Genomic DNA, 18,792 nt, shown 5'->3' on the forward strand with positions numbered 1-18,792 from the left:
ACCATTCTATGCAAAAAGAAAAGAAAAAAATGCACTGTGTAAAACAATTAAACTATCATAAAAGCACCATAAAATGTAAAAAGAAAACACTGAAAGAAAATTTAGGTATAAAAGTTTGAAGAAAATTTGAAGTACAATGCATATTTAATGCAAACCACTTTAATATACTGGAGATGGTCCATATATGTGAAAAGAGAGGGTAAGTATTCTTTTTCCATTTTTTGGCTTTCTAATGAACTGTAGGAATGTCAGGCTTAGAAGAGTCGGGCCACAGGTCAGATACTATATTCCAAAAATACCTAATATCCATCTTTTTTCTAAGGTTTTTGTTTTTTTTTTTTTGTATTTTTCTGAAGTTGGAAATGGGGAGGCAGTCAGACAGACTCCCGCATGCGCCCGACCAGGATCCACCCGGCATGCCCACCGGGGGCGATGCTCTGCCCCTCTGGGGCGTCATTCTGTCGCAACCAGAGCCATTCTAGCACCTGAGGCAGAGGCCACAGAGCCATCCCCAGCGCCCGGGCCAACTTTGCTCCAATGGAGCCTTGGCTGCAGGAGGGGAAGAGAGAAACAGAGAGGAAAGAGAGGGGGAGGGGTGGAGAAGCAGATGGGCGCTTCTCCTGTGTGCCTTGGCTGGGAATCGAACCTGGGACTCCCACACGCCAGGCCGACGCTCTACCACTGAGCCAACTGGCCAGGGCCTCAACCTTTTTCTAAGTATTTTAAGACACCTAAAAAACAATATAGATAAGTTTAGATACACAAGTATGAGTAATAAAATCTGTGAAATTATTACTATAAATCTTTTTCTAAAATATAGTACACACAGTAGCATGAAATTCAGGATCAACACCTTTAAGCAAACAGCCACCACCACCTTAATTAAGAAATTACTACGTCAGGTGCTATTTATGACTTAATTATAACCACTTATTGTAGTAATATTAATTAGATAAATATAGTTTTCTTTTTTTTAAATTTTATTTATTGGTTTTTAGAGAAAGAGGAGAGAGAGAGAGAGAGAGAGAGAGAGAAGGGGGAGGAGCAGGAAGCATCAACTCCCATATGTGCCTTGACCAGGCAAGACCAAGGTTTTGAACCGGCAACCTCAGTGTTCCAGGTCGACGCTTTATCCCACTGCGCCACCACAGGTCAGGCAATAAATGTAGTTTTCAAGAAAGAGAAAACTTCCCAAACTAACTCACTAATTCTTATTCTCTCCCTCTTCCCCCTTCCCCCACCCCCTTCCTCCTTGGAGGGCCTTGGGAGCCAGTCATGGTTCATTCATCTTTGGACTTTTAGGATCTAGCAAACTGGCCAGTAAATATTGGCTGAATGAATCTTTTTAAAGCTACAGAATCTAAAAGAAAATTCAAACTTGAGTAAAAAATAAATTTGTGATACTCTGTTTCTCTTACAAACGTATGCATGTTAAAACTTTGAAATTAATATAAGCACCTAGACGTTTTAACAAATACTTGTTCCTGTCCAGTACAGCCTCAGCTTACCAGCATCATGAAGGGCGGTCCTTCCCTGCAGGTCTGCATGTTCGGTGGGGCAATTGTACTGTTAAATACAGAATCTTAATCAACTGGAAGAGTTTTATTTTAAAATTAAATATCTAAACTGCTATGAGCAACTGTTACCTCATCTATTTATCAAATACTACTAGACAAGCCACTAAATATTTTGACATAAAAGAAATATAATAATGTTGTACTGTAAATTTAAAAATTATTTCACCACACAGAAAAACATACGGCACATAACAATAGCCTGGGATATAGAAACTACACTATTGTTTTAGGGTTGTTTTTTTTTTTTCCAGCAGGGTTAAAACTTGAAAAAATGAATCAGAAAAACAAACAAGTTCTGCTGTTAAACTTAGTAGCAAAAAATGTTATGGAAATTCATGACCATACCCTTTAACTGAAAACCCAGCCCACTAGCTCACAGAATGTTGTGGTTGACTGATTACATGTTTAATGACTAATATTATGTAATATAAGTTACTGATGTTTATTAGAAATATACAGATCCTATGCTGGCTCATTTTGTCTCATGTTCTATACCAGACAACAGAAATTCCAATCTCTACCTACTGTCAACAGGCAGGTCAGGTCTTTGTTATTTATTTTTAATAGACTGAGTTATGCCATTGACTTCCCTCAGAGCTTTTGCTCTTTGTTTGCATTCTTTCAAGAACGATGGAAAAAATGTTATGTAAACTAACACTCAGAGTTAGCCTACTACTTTCTTTGATCTCAAATTCCTAAAACATAGTAGATACACATGTATTATTTGCAGTCAAAATAACACAGCCAACATGTCAACTGCTTCTTCTACCTGGAGAAGTTTCTGCAGGCACAACGCGTGTCCATACTTTGCAGCCAGATGGAGAGCATTTCTTCCTATAAAATAAATAATTTAAAATGTAGATGTAAATTTTCCATAGAAATGTGATTCATTTCTTTCAGAATTAGTTGACTGGATCTTTAATTTGTAAGCAGCTTTCAGTTTCTAAGATGTTTTAATAAGATATGATTGTACACACCAAGACATAACAGCTGGGTAGAAAAATTCAACATACACATGCATAACGAGTAAGCACTTTGTCTTATTTGCCCTGGACCTCCAGTACCTGCAGCCAGGCCAGAGACAAAGTAAATAATTATGTACTAGAATAGCGGAGAAGGGAAGGAGAGAGGGGGAAAAGAGAAAGAGAAAAGGAGAATGGGGAAAGCAGGAAAAGAAAGACACCCAGCTTCCTCATAACATTTCTGTATCAGCAGCATGGGTACTAAAATGGGGGAAGTTAAGAGACAGAAGTCAATGAAAGGCTGTTCTCTAACTAATTTCTATGCTTCAACTAAAATTCAAAGTCCAGGCCCTGGCCAAGTAGCTAGTTGGTTACAGCATCATTCCGATACACCAAGGTTGAGAGTTAGATCCCCGCACAGGGCACATACCTGTACAAGAATCAACCAATGAATGCATAAATAAGTGGAACAACAAATCAATGTTTTTCTCTCTTTCTTTGCCCCCCTTCTTATCTCTCTAAAATCAATTTTTTAAAAAGTTCATTAAGAGACTATGTCTCTTAAAATCAGTCTGTTCAATTGTGTGTGTCAAAACGTGCAATTTAAAGGAAATGACAAGGAGGGCAGGGAAGTGGTTGCTAGATAATCTGAAAGGTTAACTCTGAACACTGAAAATGGTAAATCTACAGAGAATGTTCTCCCTCCAAATGCCTTTTCCTAGTGCACTCCCTTACCCACACATCTCTCTGTGGTGGTGGAAGAGGACAGGGTTTCACCAGGCTAGTCCAGCTTCCAATCTCTAATGCTCTTTATTCCCTCTAACTTCAAACTTCTGAAAAGCTTTTTTTTATTTCACAAGTAGATCTTTCTGTTAGAAAAGAATTTACACTCTGTTCATCCTGAATGAATCAATTGACTTTCAACTCTGTTTTGTGTAAGTCTGGGTAAGAGGGTAAGCTGTCCTGGGCCTGCTCACTTCCATGCAGATGCTCAATCAGGCTGACGAGCAAAAGGCCAGGACTCCAGGGCTCCATGCAGGTCCAGATACAAAATGCTCACCATGCCAAAATTTCCCTAATGACAACTAAGCCAGAGTGATGACTTCAAATTTCAATTTGCTACTATGCATGGGCACATTTTCTAGAAACATTTTACATTGTGAAAAATGATTAGAACAACTGTCATTTGCACTGAAATAACAGAGTGTGAAGTGGAATGGTGGGAGCAGGCAAGGTGGTGACAGTCCCTGCTGTTCAACAAAATGCCACAGAAACTTGGTCACATAAAAATGTCAGGTCAGGTATTTTCTTAACCAAGTTCAAATCCAGCCACTTGAGACAGAGTGGTAAAAGGATCAAGAAAACATCAAATTTAAAGCTTACCACTATAAAGGTACACACTCGGTGAGACAGAGGTCACAAATAACCTCAAAACCACACTCACTTGAAATCCAGTTATCTTCCAGATACTCTCATATTGCTTGCAAATAAAGAAATTAAGATAAAATTCTTTTAATCAAATTTTATCAAGTATCCACATCTGGATTAAAACAAATGGTACAAGTGAGAGAAGGTCCTTGTCCTCAGAAAAGGACAACTCTGTCTAAAGACAAACATGATAAGCCAAGCAAATAAAAGCATGACTGAAGAACAGCAGAAACAAGACAAAGTGAGGTGGCCTGCGCCAGGACGGAGAATGTGAAACGTGAAATGCTGTCAGCTGAGCTGGGGAAGCGTCTGAGCCCGGCCAGGCCAGGAGGAGGGAAGGCAGGAGTTACTGGGCTGTGCACCACGCGAAGTGTCCAGAGCAGAAAGAACACAGAAAAAAAAACAAAAAAAAAAAAATACTTGAATCAGCACAATAAATTTAAAGAGATGTGGTTAGTCCAAATTTCTAAAAACACATATTCCTCTCCATCAGTGGAATGCGTATATAAGTCAGAGACTGCACTTCTGTTCCTTCACAGGTGGTAGGTACAGTATATGGTGTGGCCTTCAGTTTAGAATTTGATATATATTTGATATATGTAAATAAAGATGATCCTCCTTAATTCAATTGTGATTTCTCTTTCCTGCTCCCTCCCTCCCATTTCTAAACAGCAACGGGACTGTGTGTACTGCTCAAGAAACAGCCTCCTAGAAAAAGTATTAAAGTTGTTAAGGAGATTCTCTGCTGTAGGCCGCCTCCCATTTAACTGACTAACAAAACACAAACACAGAGAAAAAAGCTGTCAGGTGTCCCAGAGAACTGAGAATGGTTACCCTGAGGAATGGAAAACCAACACACTCACTGAAGAAAGCAACAGCTGTGAGGTAATACTTAAAGGTCTACCTTGTGATGTGTAAAGACTTCACACAGACTTATGCTAAAAGATTTTAAAAGACAGACATAGGTATGGCTAAGTTTATGCAAAAAACATGGTAAGGGATAATTTTTTTAATAAATGTAGCTAACCAAACACAGAACAGTTTCCTCGTGAGACATAATAATTAAGAACACATACCCACTGCAGGACCCAGAGCCCACAGACTCACTGGGATGATGATGTGAGGATAAAAGGAGCCGGCATGTGTAATGCACTTACATGTTATGTCAGCATCAGATACTCTTGTCATGATCATTACTGGCAATGTTGTTGTAAGGCAGTGAGCTCCCCCCCCCAAGATACATCCAACCAAATGCCAAATGATCCCACAACACAGAGAATTCATAAACTGAATAGAATATGAGTAGAAACTAAATGGCCTTAACGGTTCTTTAAAGTCTGAGATTTTGGGATCCTTTAACACTCCTAAGACCAGCAGCTAACTTTAGGTCTTCAGCTGCTCACCAGTCCGTAACCCTCTCTGCTCCATTTCCTGGTGCTTGCCCTCTCCCCCACAATACCTCAGAAGTAACCTCTTCTCAACGACTTAGAAAATTAAGGACTGCTCTTTTCAAATTACGTTGAGGTCTGAATAAAAACATTAGCAGTGGACAATGGCTGTGACCCCTTCCTGCTTTATGACAGAAGACGGAGACAAACGCACCTGCAGTGTCACTGGCTGCGACATCCACTCCCTGGACAAGGATGGCATTCAGACACTCCAGGTTCCCCTTGGAGGCTACCACATGGAAGCTAGACAAAAGGAAGTATCTGTGATGACATGGAAACCACCAAAAGTCAACTGTAATGTTACACTAAGGTCACCCTTAATTCAACACACACATTTTAAAGACTGGAGTGCATATATAGTTAACACAGGAAAAGAAATCTATCCCATATACTAAAAAAACTCATTTTAACCCAAATATACATATGGGACCAATACTTTGCAGAAATACCTCCTTAGAACTAATGGAATATTTCAATACTGTACTCAATAGTCTTAATAACAGAAAATTTATGCTACACATCATTAATTCCATGGTTTATTGTTTCAATAGAAGGCACTGTTGCTTGAAACTTAATAATGTACCAAAAAATTTCTATCAGCAGTGATATAAATAAAATAAATTTAAATATCTAGTTTGCTTTGTTTTAAATATACTGAAAGTACAAAAACAAATGAGGTTACAGCCAAATGTGAATGCCATAAACTGATCAAAACACTAGCCCTTCTTTTTAGAATTATCCAGTTAAACAGAATAGAAAAGTCTTCAAAAGGACAAACTAAACTATACTTGAAAGTCATTAAAGAATTGGCATCGGCCCTGGCCACACAGGTCACTTGGTTAGAGTACTGTCTCAACAAGGTTGTGGGTGTGATCCCCAGTCAGGGCATATACAGGAATCATCCAATGATGGCATGTATGAGTGGAACAAAATTGATGTTTCTCTCTCTCCTTCTCTCCCTCTCTCTCTCCCTGCCTCTCTAAAAATCAATTAAAAAAAAAACAACTGGGATTGTCATCTTCTCCAAAAGTCACAAGACTACCACCTAATTCTTCGTTTAGCTCAGGAACCTGTATGACTGGTTGAAGTTTCATATAAACAGACATAATTGAACAATTTCCCTAATGAGGCAAGTAAAGCCTACTTAAAAATTAACTTTAGGCCCTGGCCAGCTAACTCAGTGGTAGAGCATCGGCCTGGTGTGTGGAAGTCCTGGGTTTGATTCCCAGCCAGGGCACAGAGGCAAAGCGCCCATCTGCTTCTCCACCTTTCCCTCTTCTCTTTTCTCTCTCTCTCTCTCTTCCCCTTCTGCAGCCGAGGCTCCATTGGAGCAAAGTTGGCCTGGGTGCTGCGGATGGCTCCATGGCCTCTGCCTCAGGAGCTAGAATGACTTCGGTTACAACGGAGCAATGCCCCAGATGGGTAGAGCATCGCCCCCTAATGGGCTAGCCGGGTGGATCCTGGTCAGGCATATGCGGGAGTCTGTCTCTCTGTCTTCCTGCTTTTCACTTCAGAAAAATACAAAAAAAAAAAAATTAACTTTAAGCCATGATGTATTCCAGACATAAGATAAAGTACTCCATTGTTTCTTTGATCAACTAATATTTACAGAAATATTTTGCGTGCATTAAGAATTGACACTGTGCTCCACCAAATCCAAACTGGGAAATAAATACATCAGGACTTGTTGGCAAAGGACAGAGGCCTCAGGCTGAAATAGAACTGAGGCCCTCAGCAGCACAATAACTGCCATGAAGAAGGCAGAAGATGAAGGGTATAGAGTACCCAGCAAGGTGCCCGGGACAGACACACTGTAGCACACTGTCCACAGGGGTCTTTCCTGACCACACCACTCAAATATTTTACAGTTCCCTATGCCCTGAAAACTCAGTTCCTCATCCCTATTATATATCTATACAATAGAATTACTCATTTTCTAATATAATACATAAATTGAAGATTTATTTTCTTATAGTCTATCAATCCTTTCCTACTCAACTATAAACTCCATAAAAGCAAGGATTTTTGCCTCTTTTGTTTCCTATTACATTCCCAGAACCAATCTAAGTACCAGTAAGATGCTAGGCCCTCAAATATTTGAATAACTGAATGCTTAGAGACAACATCTGGAGATAAATTACAAGTTCACTTTCAGATATTACAACATTCAGTCACGCGTCTGTATGATGGTTATAAATGCAAACCAGAGACCAAACTACTAATTAAAGTTAAACATACCTAGTACAATTTGAATTAGAGAGAAGGAGATGTTTCTTACAAAAGGAATGTACTATTCTTAAGAGCTGGATAAGCCCTCCTATAGCAGAATTAAAATGCTGGAAGGCTGAGGGTATCAATCTCTCTGCAACACTGAGATGGGAAATTATACCATGCAATGCACATCAGAACTTTTGAGGACAGTAATTTCCTTCAAGGAAACAGGGTTTCACGCACATGTTTTTATTCTCCCAACAATCTTAGAGGTATTTTTTGTTTGTTTGTTTTCATTTCTTAGCTCACAAAATTAGAAAGACTTGTTTCTTCAAAATACAGCAACATGATACACTAATGATGTACTAAAGGGCAGAAATCAGAACAATCTACAATGCATTATAAATGCTGGTGTGTTATAATTAGATGTACTCCAGAAAGGAGATGGAGCAGTCACTAAGTTGTATGCAAAGAGTTGTGCAGGAAGTTTGAAACACTGCATTACAGAAATACTCTTTTGCAATTAAAAAAAAAGTCAGTACATTTTCTTTTTTAAACAAGACATGTACTTCTACTTCCATAATGGAAATGCAGATAATGACAGATATGCAGAGAATCTGGACAATCCCGACCTCTGAGGACAACTAGAAAAGCTACATAAAATATGAGATATATGTCTGAAGGCATCAGTGAGCTAAAAGATGGTGAAAAAGTCCCAAAATGCAGGGAAGGATAGAGGCACAGAGAGGTGAGCTTGGTGTGTGAGGCATTTTGTCTACGAGCAATTGCTGATTCCAGGGAACTGAACAACACTTCTGACAGTGAGGGGCTGAGGGGCTGGGAATGGAAACCCACAGCTCTCTGAGTGGTTGTGGGGGCCCCATTTGCACTGGCAAAGGCCTGCAATGGAGGAGGGAGTGAAACAGGAAGAGAACGAATACTCATGGAACTAAGGCTGGGCTTCAAATATTTTGTTTCTGAAACTGGATAGAGCTCAAGGAGCACTTATTACTTTTTTCTTTTGTCTTTTGTGGTCATCCAAAATAAAATTATTTTTATAATTATAGAATGTGTATTTGTATATAGAATATGAATTTGTAACAGGGTTTATATTGACTAAACAGAAAATGCTTTTTCATTAAGGAATAATAGTTTGTATTTTTATCCTATAAAACCCAGAAAGAATTCTACTTCCTATAGTGAAAACCCTTTCAAAGACTAATACTACTCAAATATTTCACAAAACGAAGTTCATAGTTCCTCAAATTATACCATATTTTTTAAAATTCTGACCATTAATACAAATAATTTCACTCAAAATTGAACCTTAGGTCAAAAAAATCAGAACAAAAACTCAAGCAATCATTCATTCAAAACATTCAAAGTGTGGACAGGCAAGACTGGAAAGAGAGTTCAGTGAAGAAGTTCAACCTAGAGAAGGTCCCCTTCATCTTCTAACATATTGGTGTTGGGAAAAAAAGAAAAATGAAAAACAGTTGCTTTTAGAAATTAAATTTTCACTATTTGTACTGTGAGCCCTATAAATAGCTTAAAATTTAGCTGAAATAGGAGCAGGACTAAAAATAACCAATGTTTCTGTAGGTGTCAAATTGCCTACTTGATAGAATTAAAACATTATAGAAAAACTGGAACTTTTCAAACTTTATTGCTCTTAAACACTATTTCATTTTTAAGTCATGCTTTGTTATTTTTACTATTCTTAAATATCTAAGTATTCTAAGGTAGTGGCCCACATCAAACATTACCTATTCATTTCTTGATATTAACTTCTATATTTAGTATCTGGTTTCCAGTTATGACAGTCTAAATAAACTCATGCAGTATAAGACTGAGAGGAATTTCAGGAAATGAGACTTTTCTCGTCTAACTCTGGAAAGTTTCCCAGGCTTGCTTTTAACTGCTGTAATTATAGATGATAGTAACAGAGCCTACATCTTACCCTTTAACTCAACTGACCCCCCCCCCCACAGGAAGGGAAAGGATGAGGACTAAGGGGAGGTGGGGGAAAAGATAAACATGTCAACAATCCAGCAGTCCTCAGTAACAGAAAAACAAAGGGAAGGATCACGACCTCTGTCTCCTTAAGCCACCCAGGTTATTTTGCCTCCCTTTCTGCTATAAACATTGTCATTTAAACTAAGTTTAATTCTCACCTACCCATATACAAATGAATTGGGAGTTGAGAGGAAAAGACAGTTGGCAATTTACAGAACTCTTTCAAGACAAAAGTTGGGTTCATATCCCAGCTCTAAGACTGTTCATGAATTAGACCCAGTTATTTAACCTCTGTACACTCTTCCTGCCTCTCTTAGGGGCCAGCTCAGGCCATAAAGGAAGTGCGGCAAATAAGGCAGGCTGCACTCTACCATAGGGCCTGAAGAACACACCACTGGTCGGACTGTGACATTCTCTCTCTAGCTCAGAATTGTTCAAATTGGGAACAAGTATTAGCCCAGAATGTTTAAAAGTGATGCTTGAAAGATTTTATAATGTGGGTTTTGATAAAGACTTTTTAATTTAAAAAGTTGATAACCACAATTCACAAGCTTCAGTATCCCAAGGTCCTTCCAAACTCCCTTTAGGACATTATCATCAGCAATACTTACACAGATCTGCCCTCCACATCCAGCTTGCCTGGATTGACCCCTTTTTTGGCAAGGATTGAGGACACTTTTTCTACATCTCCTCTTTCTGCTGCTTTCATCAATCGGTCATCGTATTTGTTCCAATCTGCTGCATGCTACAAAATTAAAAAAAAAAAGTAAACATAGCATACTGTATGAACTAGACTAGTGAGACTTTCCAAAGAAGAAAGGACAAGGAGTATTGTGTAATATACCACCAGCTTTCCAACTGCATCCCAAACTTCCTCCTCCCTGCGGTGCTATTCTCACAAAAAGACCTTTCCAAAACACATGATATACAAGAAATATTTTAAATCAGACATTTGAGAAAACGCATGTTTCTCATGGTCTCCACGCTTTTTTGTGTTTTTTTTGTTTTTGTTTTTTGCCTTCAGAACAAAGAAAGGAAGTCAGTTATTGGCAGGCATGAATTATTCAAACAACCCTAGTAAACAAATTATCATCCCCAATGAACAGATGTGAAAAGTCAAGGCTCCAGGAACATGAATGAATTAAGTAGCTAATTGTGACTTCTCATGATTTCTGAAATCAGTGTGGCTCTCCTATTTTCTCACTCATGTTGGTGGATCTGGCTCTGGTTACATATATCTCAAAATCTTTTGATAGAGTTTAAAAGGTACTATTGAACAGAGGTGGATTAATGTTGGTTGAGGCCCCAGAAGAAAAAGAAAATATTGGGCCTCTTAAAAAAAAGAGAGAAATGGGGAAAGTAAAAATACATGTTAACCATATTTTTAAATAAATAAAAATGTTATGTACTATTCATGTTAAAATTGCCATATGAAACCAGACTTGGTATCATTAGAAAAAAGTATAAAGTTGGGGTTTTGCGGGGCCCTTCAGAAGTCGGGACCCAGGGTGTACACCCACTGCACGCCCCATTAAATCCACCTCTGCTGTTGGAAATATAATTATGGAGGCAAATTACATACACAAACACACACACTCAATAGACAAAGCAATTCATCATGCTTATATTAGGATAAAAAGAAATTACTACATAGAAAATACTTTAAAAAGGATTCTCAAGTATTAACTACTTAAAAATCCTAACATAATTGTATTACAGCTGACTTTCTCTTTTTTACAGTTTCTACCTTCTTTTTTACAATCAAAATACACTGTTTTTGTTAAATATTTTTTTATTTTAACAAGAGCTCAGTGCACAAGTATTTAAAAGGAAGAGCAAAGGCAATTCTTACAATATGTTTTAATTGTATCAAGGCGAACTTTAATATATTCAAGATATTCTGGAGCCAGTCAGCTTGGATCTTCTGTTAACAAGCAGAAATGTAGAACCCAGGACTAAAATATGGATTATTTTAGCATTTTAAAATATACAGTTGTCTTATTGCTAAATTCTGTGTTAAATCCAGTATTAATTACTTCTAGAGCAAAAAAAGATGCATATATTTTTTACTTAACTGATAAAAGTAAATCCTATGTCTGCAAATACTATACCAAATCTCAGGGGGTAGGGGGCATAAATCATTTATATGAAGCATATCCTCTAAATGTTTGACCAGTATGATTATTTTACATCCAAAAATACATCACCCATTTTCTAGCTAAATAAGCAATGTATTTATTGAATACTTGAAGTGAAAAATAAATATGAAGCCTGTGTAATTATGTTAACCAGTATCATCCCAATAAATCCAATTAAAAATTAATATTAAAAGTAAACATTCAAAAACTAAATACATTAAATTTTTTACCCACTCCTGAAATGTAGTACTTCAATGGAATCTGGTTCAAGCACCTACACAGATTTCAGAATTGTTGTCTCTGAGTTCATCAAATTCAGAGATGAACCCACTTCCTTCTAACTGCAAATAGTCAAACTGACCAGGACAAGTAGAGACAGCCCTACATGTTGGCTCAAAGTCGAAACTGCATTTTAGATACCCCCTTTCTTTCACTTTAAAAGAAAACAGTTTCCTGACTGAATTGGAGAGTGGTAGGTAGAACATGTAGGCTTAGGAGGCTCTGTGTTTTCAAATGCCTAAGGGATTAAGTCACACAAATACTTGATCTAAACTAATTAATTTATCCTTGCAGTTAAAACAATCTCAACTGTATTTCCAAGTAAATTTGCTGGTGGAGAAAGCAGCTATTTAAAACACTAAAAAATAATGATAAAATCCAAAAGGCTTTTTAAAAGACAAAGGTAATTAGAGTCTCACATCATCATGTGATTGTCACTTCTACTCCGCTAACCACTATTTTCCATTTTGCTCCACTGTCAATTAACAGAAATACTACTCAATTATTAAGGTTCTATTATGTGCTTTTTAAAGCCAGAAAAAGAAACAAGAACTTTTATTTTCTATTTTTAACCCCAATCTGTTAATCAGATAGATCAGAGAGACTATAATAAGACAAAGACAACAAAATTAATAAAACAGGAGTACATTTTAAATGAATACAGTTCAGAAAGCCTCACAGAGAATCTTTTGTTACACTGGACGACAGGGATACCTACTTTGTTCTTAGGAGCACAAGAAAACCAACAGTTCATCATAGACAGGATTTAGTTTCTTGTTGCTAACAGCAAACTACTTTGCATTAAGTTACAAATCTCTGTAGCTCACAAAGCAAGCCCGCAGACAAACTCCTGACCAGTGATTCGTTCCTCTCTTTACAACTCCTCCTGCTCTACAATCCTCATGCTGTGCTACACTTAGCTTGGATATCTAACAATATTTTCTTCATCTTCGGGATCCTTCTCCGCCTTCATAACGCTTGAAAACGATCTTCCTTGCCGTGCCGAATGAGTCAGAGCAGCCCTGAGTCAGGTACTGTAACTCCACCTATTTCTTTTTTGGAAGCTGTATTTCAAAACTGTCCCTTTCAGGCACTCCGGTGGAAAATTTGAAGTGCACTCTGCATCCTGCTGCCTCAACACTGCAACACGGACGCTGTAGTGCATGACAAAACTGTCCACGTCCCAGTCCTCCGTGAACAGTGTGGAGACTGTCTCCCATTGGCCAGGTTCTATTTTAGATTCCATAGGACTTCACAGCTGAGTGACAGAACGCAGCAGCTAAGAATATACTGTAAATGCTTCTCCTCTGAGAAATAAGTTGCAGGTCTATGGGGGGACCAATGACTCAACCATATTGTAAAACATCCTTATAATATCAAAACAACTTGCATGACATTATAGCAATATTGTTAAGAGTCAAACGTGGTTATTCCACAAAATAAAATCTAAAACCAGCTTCAGTCTTAGGATCAGCTTTGTGAACTTATAATAGCCTTGATAAACAGAATTAAAAATTCTATTTAAAGCAGATGTGTCACACTTTAATTTAAGGAAACATGCACACACAGTAACACTTTCAAATTCTCCCCATTTTCCTTCCTGCCCCATCAAGCGCCTTCTGCACACAATCAGGTTTCAGTTTCTGACTGCTGCCAGTCTGTCTCCTCACGCGTCAAATGAGAAGAGCCAGAGGCACTGCCAAGACATTAAATAGACTGCATTATGATGAATACTTTTCAACAAATTTTAAATTTAACTTGGTACTCTTAATTTCCAAGTTTAGCGCCCTGCCTGATATGACAAGTAAATATTTTATCAGTGGAAAATTAAATTATCAGGATTCAGGGATTAAGAAACAAACTAATTAAATACAAAGGAGGCAAATGAATATTAAACACAGAGTTTGATAGTAAATAAAATTCCATTTGGGGACAAAGCACATAATGTCTCCACAGTCTCGATAACGTTTAGCATACGTGCACCAACATTTCTTGCATTATCAAGGGCCAGAGAGTGTTTTGTACCTTCTAGTTACTGCAACAGCATGAAAATAATATCTACTTCCTCCAAAAAGACAGATTTGGAAAGTGTTTTATAAAAATGCAAAACATTCCAACGCAAGTGTTTATATGAAGGGGTAACAGCTATATACTAGAGATCATGCTGACAGTTAATACTTGTTACAAACATCATCAAGAAATCCATTTCCTACTATTTAAAAAAAAAGATTAGACCCATAGTCTAGTTATAAACTATATAAGGTCACACACCATAATGTATTATTTCTGAAACAATGATTTGTTTTTTCTCAAATCACATTAGACATCACAATGAATTCTTGGCTGAACCCAGAGACTCCACCCCGCAGTATTTCACCCCTCTTCAAAGGAAATCTGGAATAGAACTCAGGCTCTGTCCTTCGGTTAACAAAGCAAGCGCATTCTTTCTAGAAATAGGACAGCAAAGGCAAAGGAAATAAAAAGAAAATGGGAACCCTGTAACAGGAATTCAAAGCCATGTAAGGAGCTGTTCGTGCTAAGTAAGGCTCAGGAGACAGTGTTGATGTGCTGTCCTAGACTCCAGATGTCCTGAGCCTCCCCAACCCCTGTGAGTAATCTCCTGTTCCTACTCATACACCCTCCTTCCCAGCTATTTCCTAAGAACTCCAGGTAAATCCCACCTTTTATGACCCCTGTGCCTGTCAAATTCTTCCCTCAGCTTCATTCAGGTGCTCCTCAAACATCACTTCCTTAGAAGGCTTCTCAAACCTCTATATCTAAGCAGCCTCAGCCCCCCTCTACTCTTTATACTTTCTATCTTCCTGCCCTGTTTTGCTTTTCTTCATAGTGCTTATCAGTATCTGCAATTATACCAAGTGTTTATCTGTTAGTTTACTGTCCATGTCTGATAGCTGCATTAAAATAATGAATTCAAAAGCACATTAAAAGTATTATTTATACACTACAAGACCAAACTGGATTTACAACCTGAAAATCGCAACATAATACATCATATTAACAGAATTAAGGACAAAAATCACATGATCATCTCAATGGACACAGAAAAAGCATCAGACAAGATTCAACATCTCCCATGACTAAAACAACACTCCACAAACAAGAAATAAAACTATCTCAGTATAACAAAGGCTGTATATGAAAAGCACACAGATAAAATAATATTCAATAGTGAAAGACTGAACATCTTTTCTCTAAAGTCAGAAAAAAGAAAAGGATGCCCCTTCCCTCCACTTTCATTCAACACAGTACTGGAAGCTAACCTGAGCAATTAGGCAGGAAAAGGAAAGGCATCCAAACTGAAAAGAAAGTAAAACTATCTGTTTGCAGATAATCTGACCTTATATGTACATTAGGAAACCCTAAAAACTCCACAAGAAAGCAAAACTGTTAGAACTAATAAGTTCAGCAAAGTTGTTGGATACAAAATCAACATATTAAAATTGTGTTTCCATATGCTTACAATGAACAATTCAAAAACCAAATCAAGAAAGCAATTTCGCTTACAGTAGCATCCAAAAAATACAATAATCAGGATAAAACTAACCAAGAAGTGAGACTTGTACACTGAAATCACAAAATATTGTTGAAAGAAATTAGAGAAGTTACAAATAAATGGAAAGATATCTGTGTTCATGGATTGGAAGATTTAATGTTGTTAATACGTCAATATTATACAAAGTGATCCACAGATGCAACATGATATCAAAATTTCATTTTTTTTTCAATAATAGAAAAATCTATCCTAAAATTCATATTGAATCTCAAGCAAACCCAAATAGCCAAATAATCTTGGAGAAAAAAGTTGGATGTCTCACAAGTCCTAATGTTAAAACATATTACAAAGACACAGTAATTTAAACAGTGTGGCACTGGCAAAAAGACACGTAGATCAATGAAATAGAAGAGAGAGCTCACAGATTAAATCCTAATATACATGGTCAAACGATCTTCAACAGAAATGGTAAGGCCACTTAATGAGGAAGAACAGTCTCTTCAATGTATGGTGCTAGAGAAACACGCAAAAGAGTCAAGTCATCTTATACATATACAGCAATAATGCAAACTTATTAAAGACCTAAATTTAAGATCCATCTATAAAACTAAAAGAAAATACAGGGAAAAGCTTCACAACATTGGGTTTGACAATGATTCTTTAAATATGACACCAAATTACAGGCAACAAAAGCAAAAATCAACAAATGGAACATAAAACGTAAAACTTTCTGTACATCAAAAGATATAATTAACACAGTGAAAGGCGACCAATGGAATGGGAGAAAATATTTGCATATCATGTCTGAAAGGTGCTAAATATGAAGAATACACTATTTTCTGTTTGTTTGATAGTAGCTATCCTAATGAGTATGAAGTTATAACTCATCATGATTTTGATTTGCATTTTTCTAATGATTAAGAATGTTAAGCATCTTTTTATATGTATAAGTATTAACAAGGATGTGGAGAAATTAGAACCCTGTGCACTATTGATGGGAATGAAAAATGCAACCACTACGAAACACAGAATGGCAGTTCCTCAAAAAAATTAAAAATAGAATTACCATATGACCCAGCAGTCCCTCTTTGGGGTATATACCTGAGAGAACTGAAAGCAAACTCGGGTTCATAGCAACGCATTCACAATAACCAGGAACTAGAAGCAACACAAACGTCCAGTGATGGGTGAATGGATAAACAAACTGTGGTATAGGCATGCAGTGGACTATCACTGAACCATTAACAAGGAAGGAAATTCTGTCACATGCTACAACATGAATGAGTTTTGAGGACAGTAAAACAAACCAGTCCCAAAAAGAAAAATACTATATGATTCCACTCATCTGATGTATCTATTAGTCAAATTTATAGAAACGAAAAGTGGAAGGGTGGTTACCTGGGGCTAGAGAAATGTGGGAAATGTGGGGTTGTTGTTTAATAAATGTTGTATTTCAGTTTTGCAAGATGGAAAAAATCTGGTGATTAATTAATTACACAACAATGTCAACATAGTTAACACTACTCAACTGCACATTTAAAATACTTAAAATGATAAATTGTATGTTTTTACCACAAATGAAAATAAAAAATAAAAGAAATGCAATCTCTCAGTGTCAGCATAAGTGATATGAATTAACGATTTTTTAACATAATCAAGTGGGTCAGGATATAGATAACCTAAGGTTAGCCATAGGTTAATAACTGTTAAAGCTGAGTTATAGGTCCATCACGGATCATTATACTAAAGTATTCTCTCATCTGTTGTGTATTTCATGCACTTTTGACACATGGTCCAATATATCTGGTTGATGTATAAACTTTTAAACTATATTTCATGCTTCCCACCCAGGCCCTTTGCAGACCCATTAATAAGACAGGAAATGCAGCACAAGATGGCTCAGTTCTCTCTGGGTTGAAATGAAGCTACTGACATTTCAACATGTCTTGGTGAGTCCACAGTCATATACTTACAAGGTAAGTCCCATGATATCAAATGAAAGCATTCTAAAAAGAAGCAGTAAGAGTTTTAAGGAGCATTAACGTATACCATCTATTCTAATGAATACATTTCTAACGAGGGCACTGCCTTGGTTTGAAAAGGAGATATCCATCACAGTCAGAATGCAGCATGCCTAAGCACTAATGGTAGAGTTGAAATCCAGCTGTTTCTGGAGAATAAATGCAGCACTCTAACACAAAGAAGTTACTTCCCGAGGTTGACCCAAGAGGATGTTAACTTCCTTAAACTCTAAATTGACATAAAAGAAATCACTTTAAAATTTTAATAGTGATACCTCATATCAATATCAATTGCAAATTCAAAACTTTTTCAGAAATAATAAAATTTTTTAAAAATTTAAAGAAATGTATGTTCAGTGGGGAAAATCTGTAATACATTTAAGTTTATAAATGAAAATAGAGATGACCTATAATTCCATCATGCAGAGAATACCAGTATTAAAAAATTTTGCAGATTAACCTCTAATCTCTTTTCTGTTAAAAGGTCTAATCAAGACTTTTTTAACCTAAATGAATCCATCAGTTGCTTCATTTATACAATACTTATAATAGAAAGTCTCCTGAGAAGAAATGTATAGATGTAAATAAACAAGGAAACTTTAAAATACCTGCAAATCCATTTAAAATACTTATATTTAAGGGGTGGACTCAACAGAACAGCTAAAATGATTTGATGACCAGCTTTAGCCTGAAGGCAACTTCTGATATATTATCAAAAACAAAACAAAACAAACAAAAAAAAACTTCCATGAAACTGCTTAAAACCAAGGAGTCATGCTGAATAAAAGTATCTAATTCATGAATCTTAATGCTGGTGTCATGGTCTGCATCAAGAATTTGATGAGCCTGACCAGGTGATGGCACAGTGGATAGAGCGTCAGACTGGGATGCGGAGGACCCCGGTTGGAGACCCCAAGGTTACCAGCTTGAGCGCAGGCTCATCTGGTTTGAGCAAAGCTCACCATCTTGGACCCAAGGTCGCTGGCTTGAGCAAGGGGTTGCTCAGTCTGCTGAAGGCCCACAGTCAAGGCACATATGAGAAAGCAATCAATGAACAACTAAGGTGTTGCAACGCAAAACTAATGATTGATGCTTCTCATCTCTCTCCTTCCTGTCTGTCCCTCTGTCTCTGTAAAAAAAGAAAAGAAAAGAAAAAGAATTTGATGAAAGTGCCCTGGCCAGTTAGTTGGCTCAATGG

The 18,792-nt window shown here is 37.2% G+C and overlaps 1 protein-coding gene across 4 annotated transcripts in view; it reads right to left on the reverse strand.

Moving 5' to 3' along the window:
• Window positions 1-18,792, reverse strand: part of UACA (uveal autoantigen with coiled-coil domains and ankyrin repeats) — a 106,143-nt gene that overhangs the window by 44,527 nt on the left and 42,824 nt on the right. For 2 of the 4 annotated variants that reach the window (XM_066387927.1, XM_066387928.1), the window contains exons 2-5: window positions 10,254-10,387; window positions 5,570-5,676; window positions 2,347-2,411; window positions 1,509-1,566 (exon numbers count right to left, since the gene is read on the reverse strand). In XM_066387927.1, the coding sequence (XP_066244024.1) occupies window positions 1,509-1,566; window positions 2,347-2,411; window positions 5,570-5,676; window positions 10,254-10,387 (364 nt within the window). Of the gene's footprint in view, window positions 1-1,508; window positions 1,567-2,346; window positions 2,412-5,569; window positions 5,677-10,253; window positions 10,388-12,777; window positions 12,832-18,792 lie in introns of those variants that run through there. The other 2 variants (XM_066387929.1, XM_066387930.1) reach the window with 2 other exon arrangements.

This window comes from Saccopteryx leptura, chromosome 6 (assembly GCF_036850995.1).
Source record: "Saccopteryx leptura isolate mSacLep1 chromosome 6, mSacLep1_pri_phased_curated, whole genome shotgun sequence".
In the NCBI taxonomy this organism is placed as follows: Eukaryota; Metazoa; Chordata; class Mammalia; order Chiroptera; family Emballonuridae; genus Saccopteryx; species Saccopteryx leptura.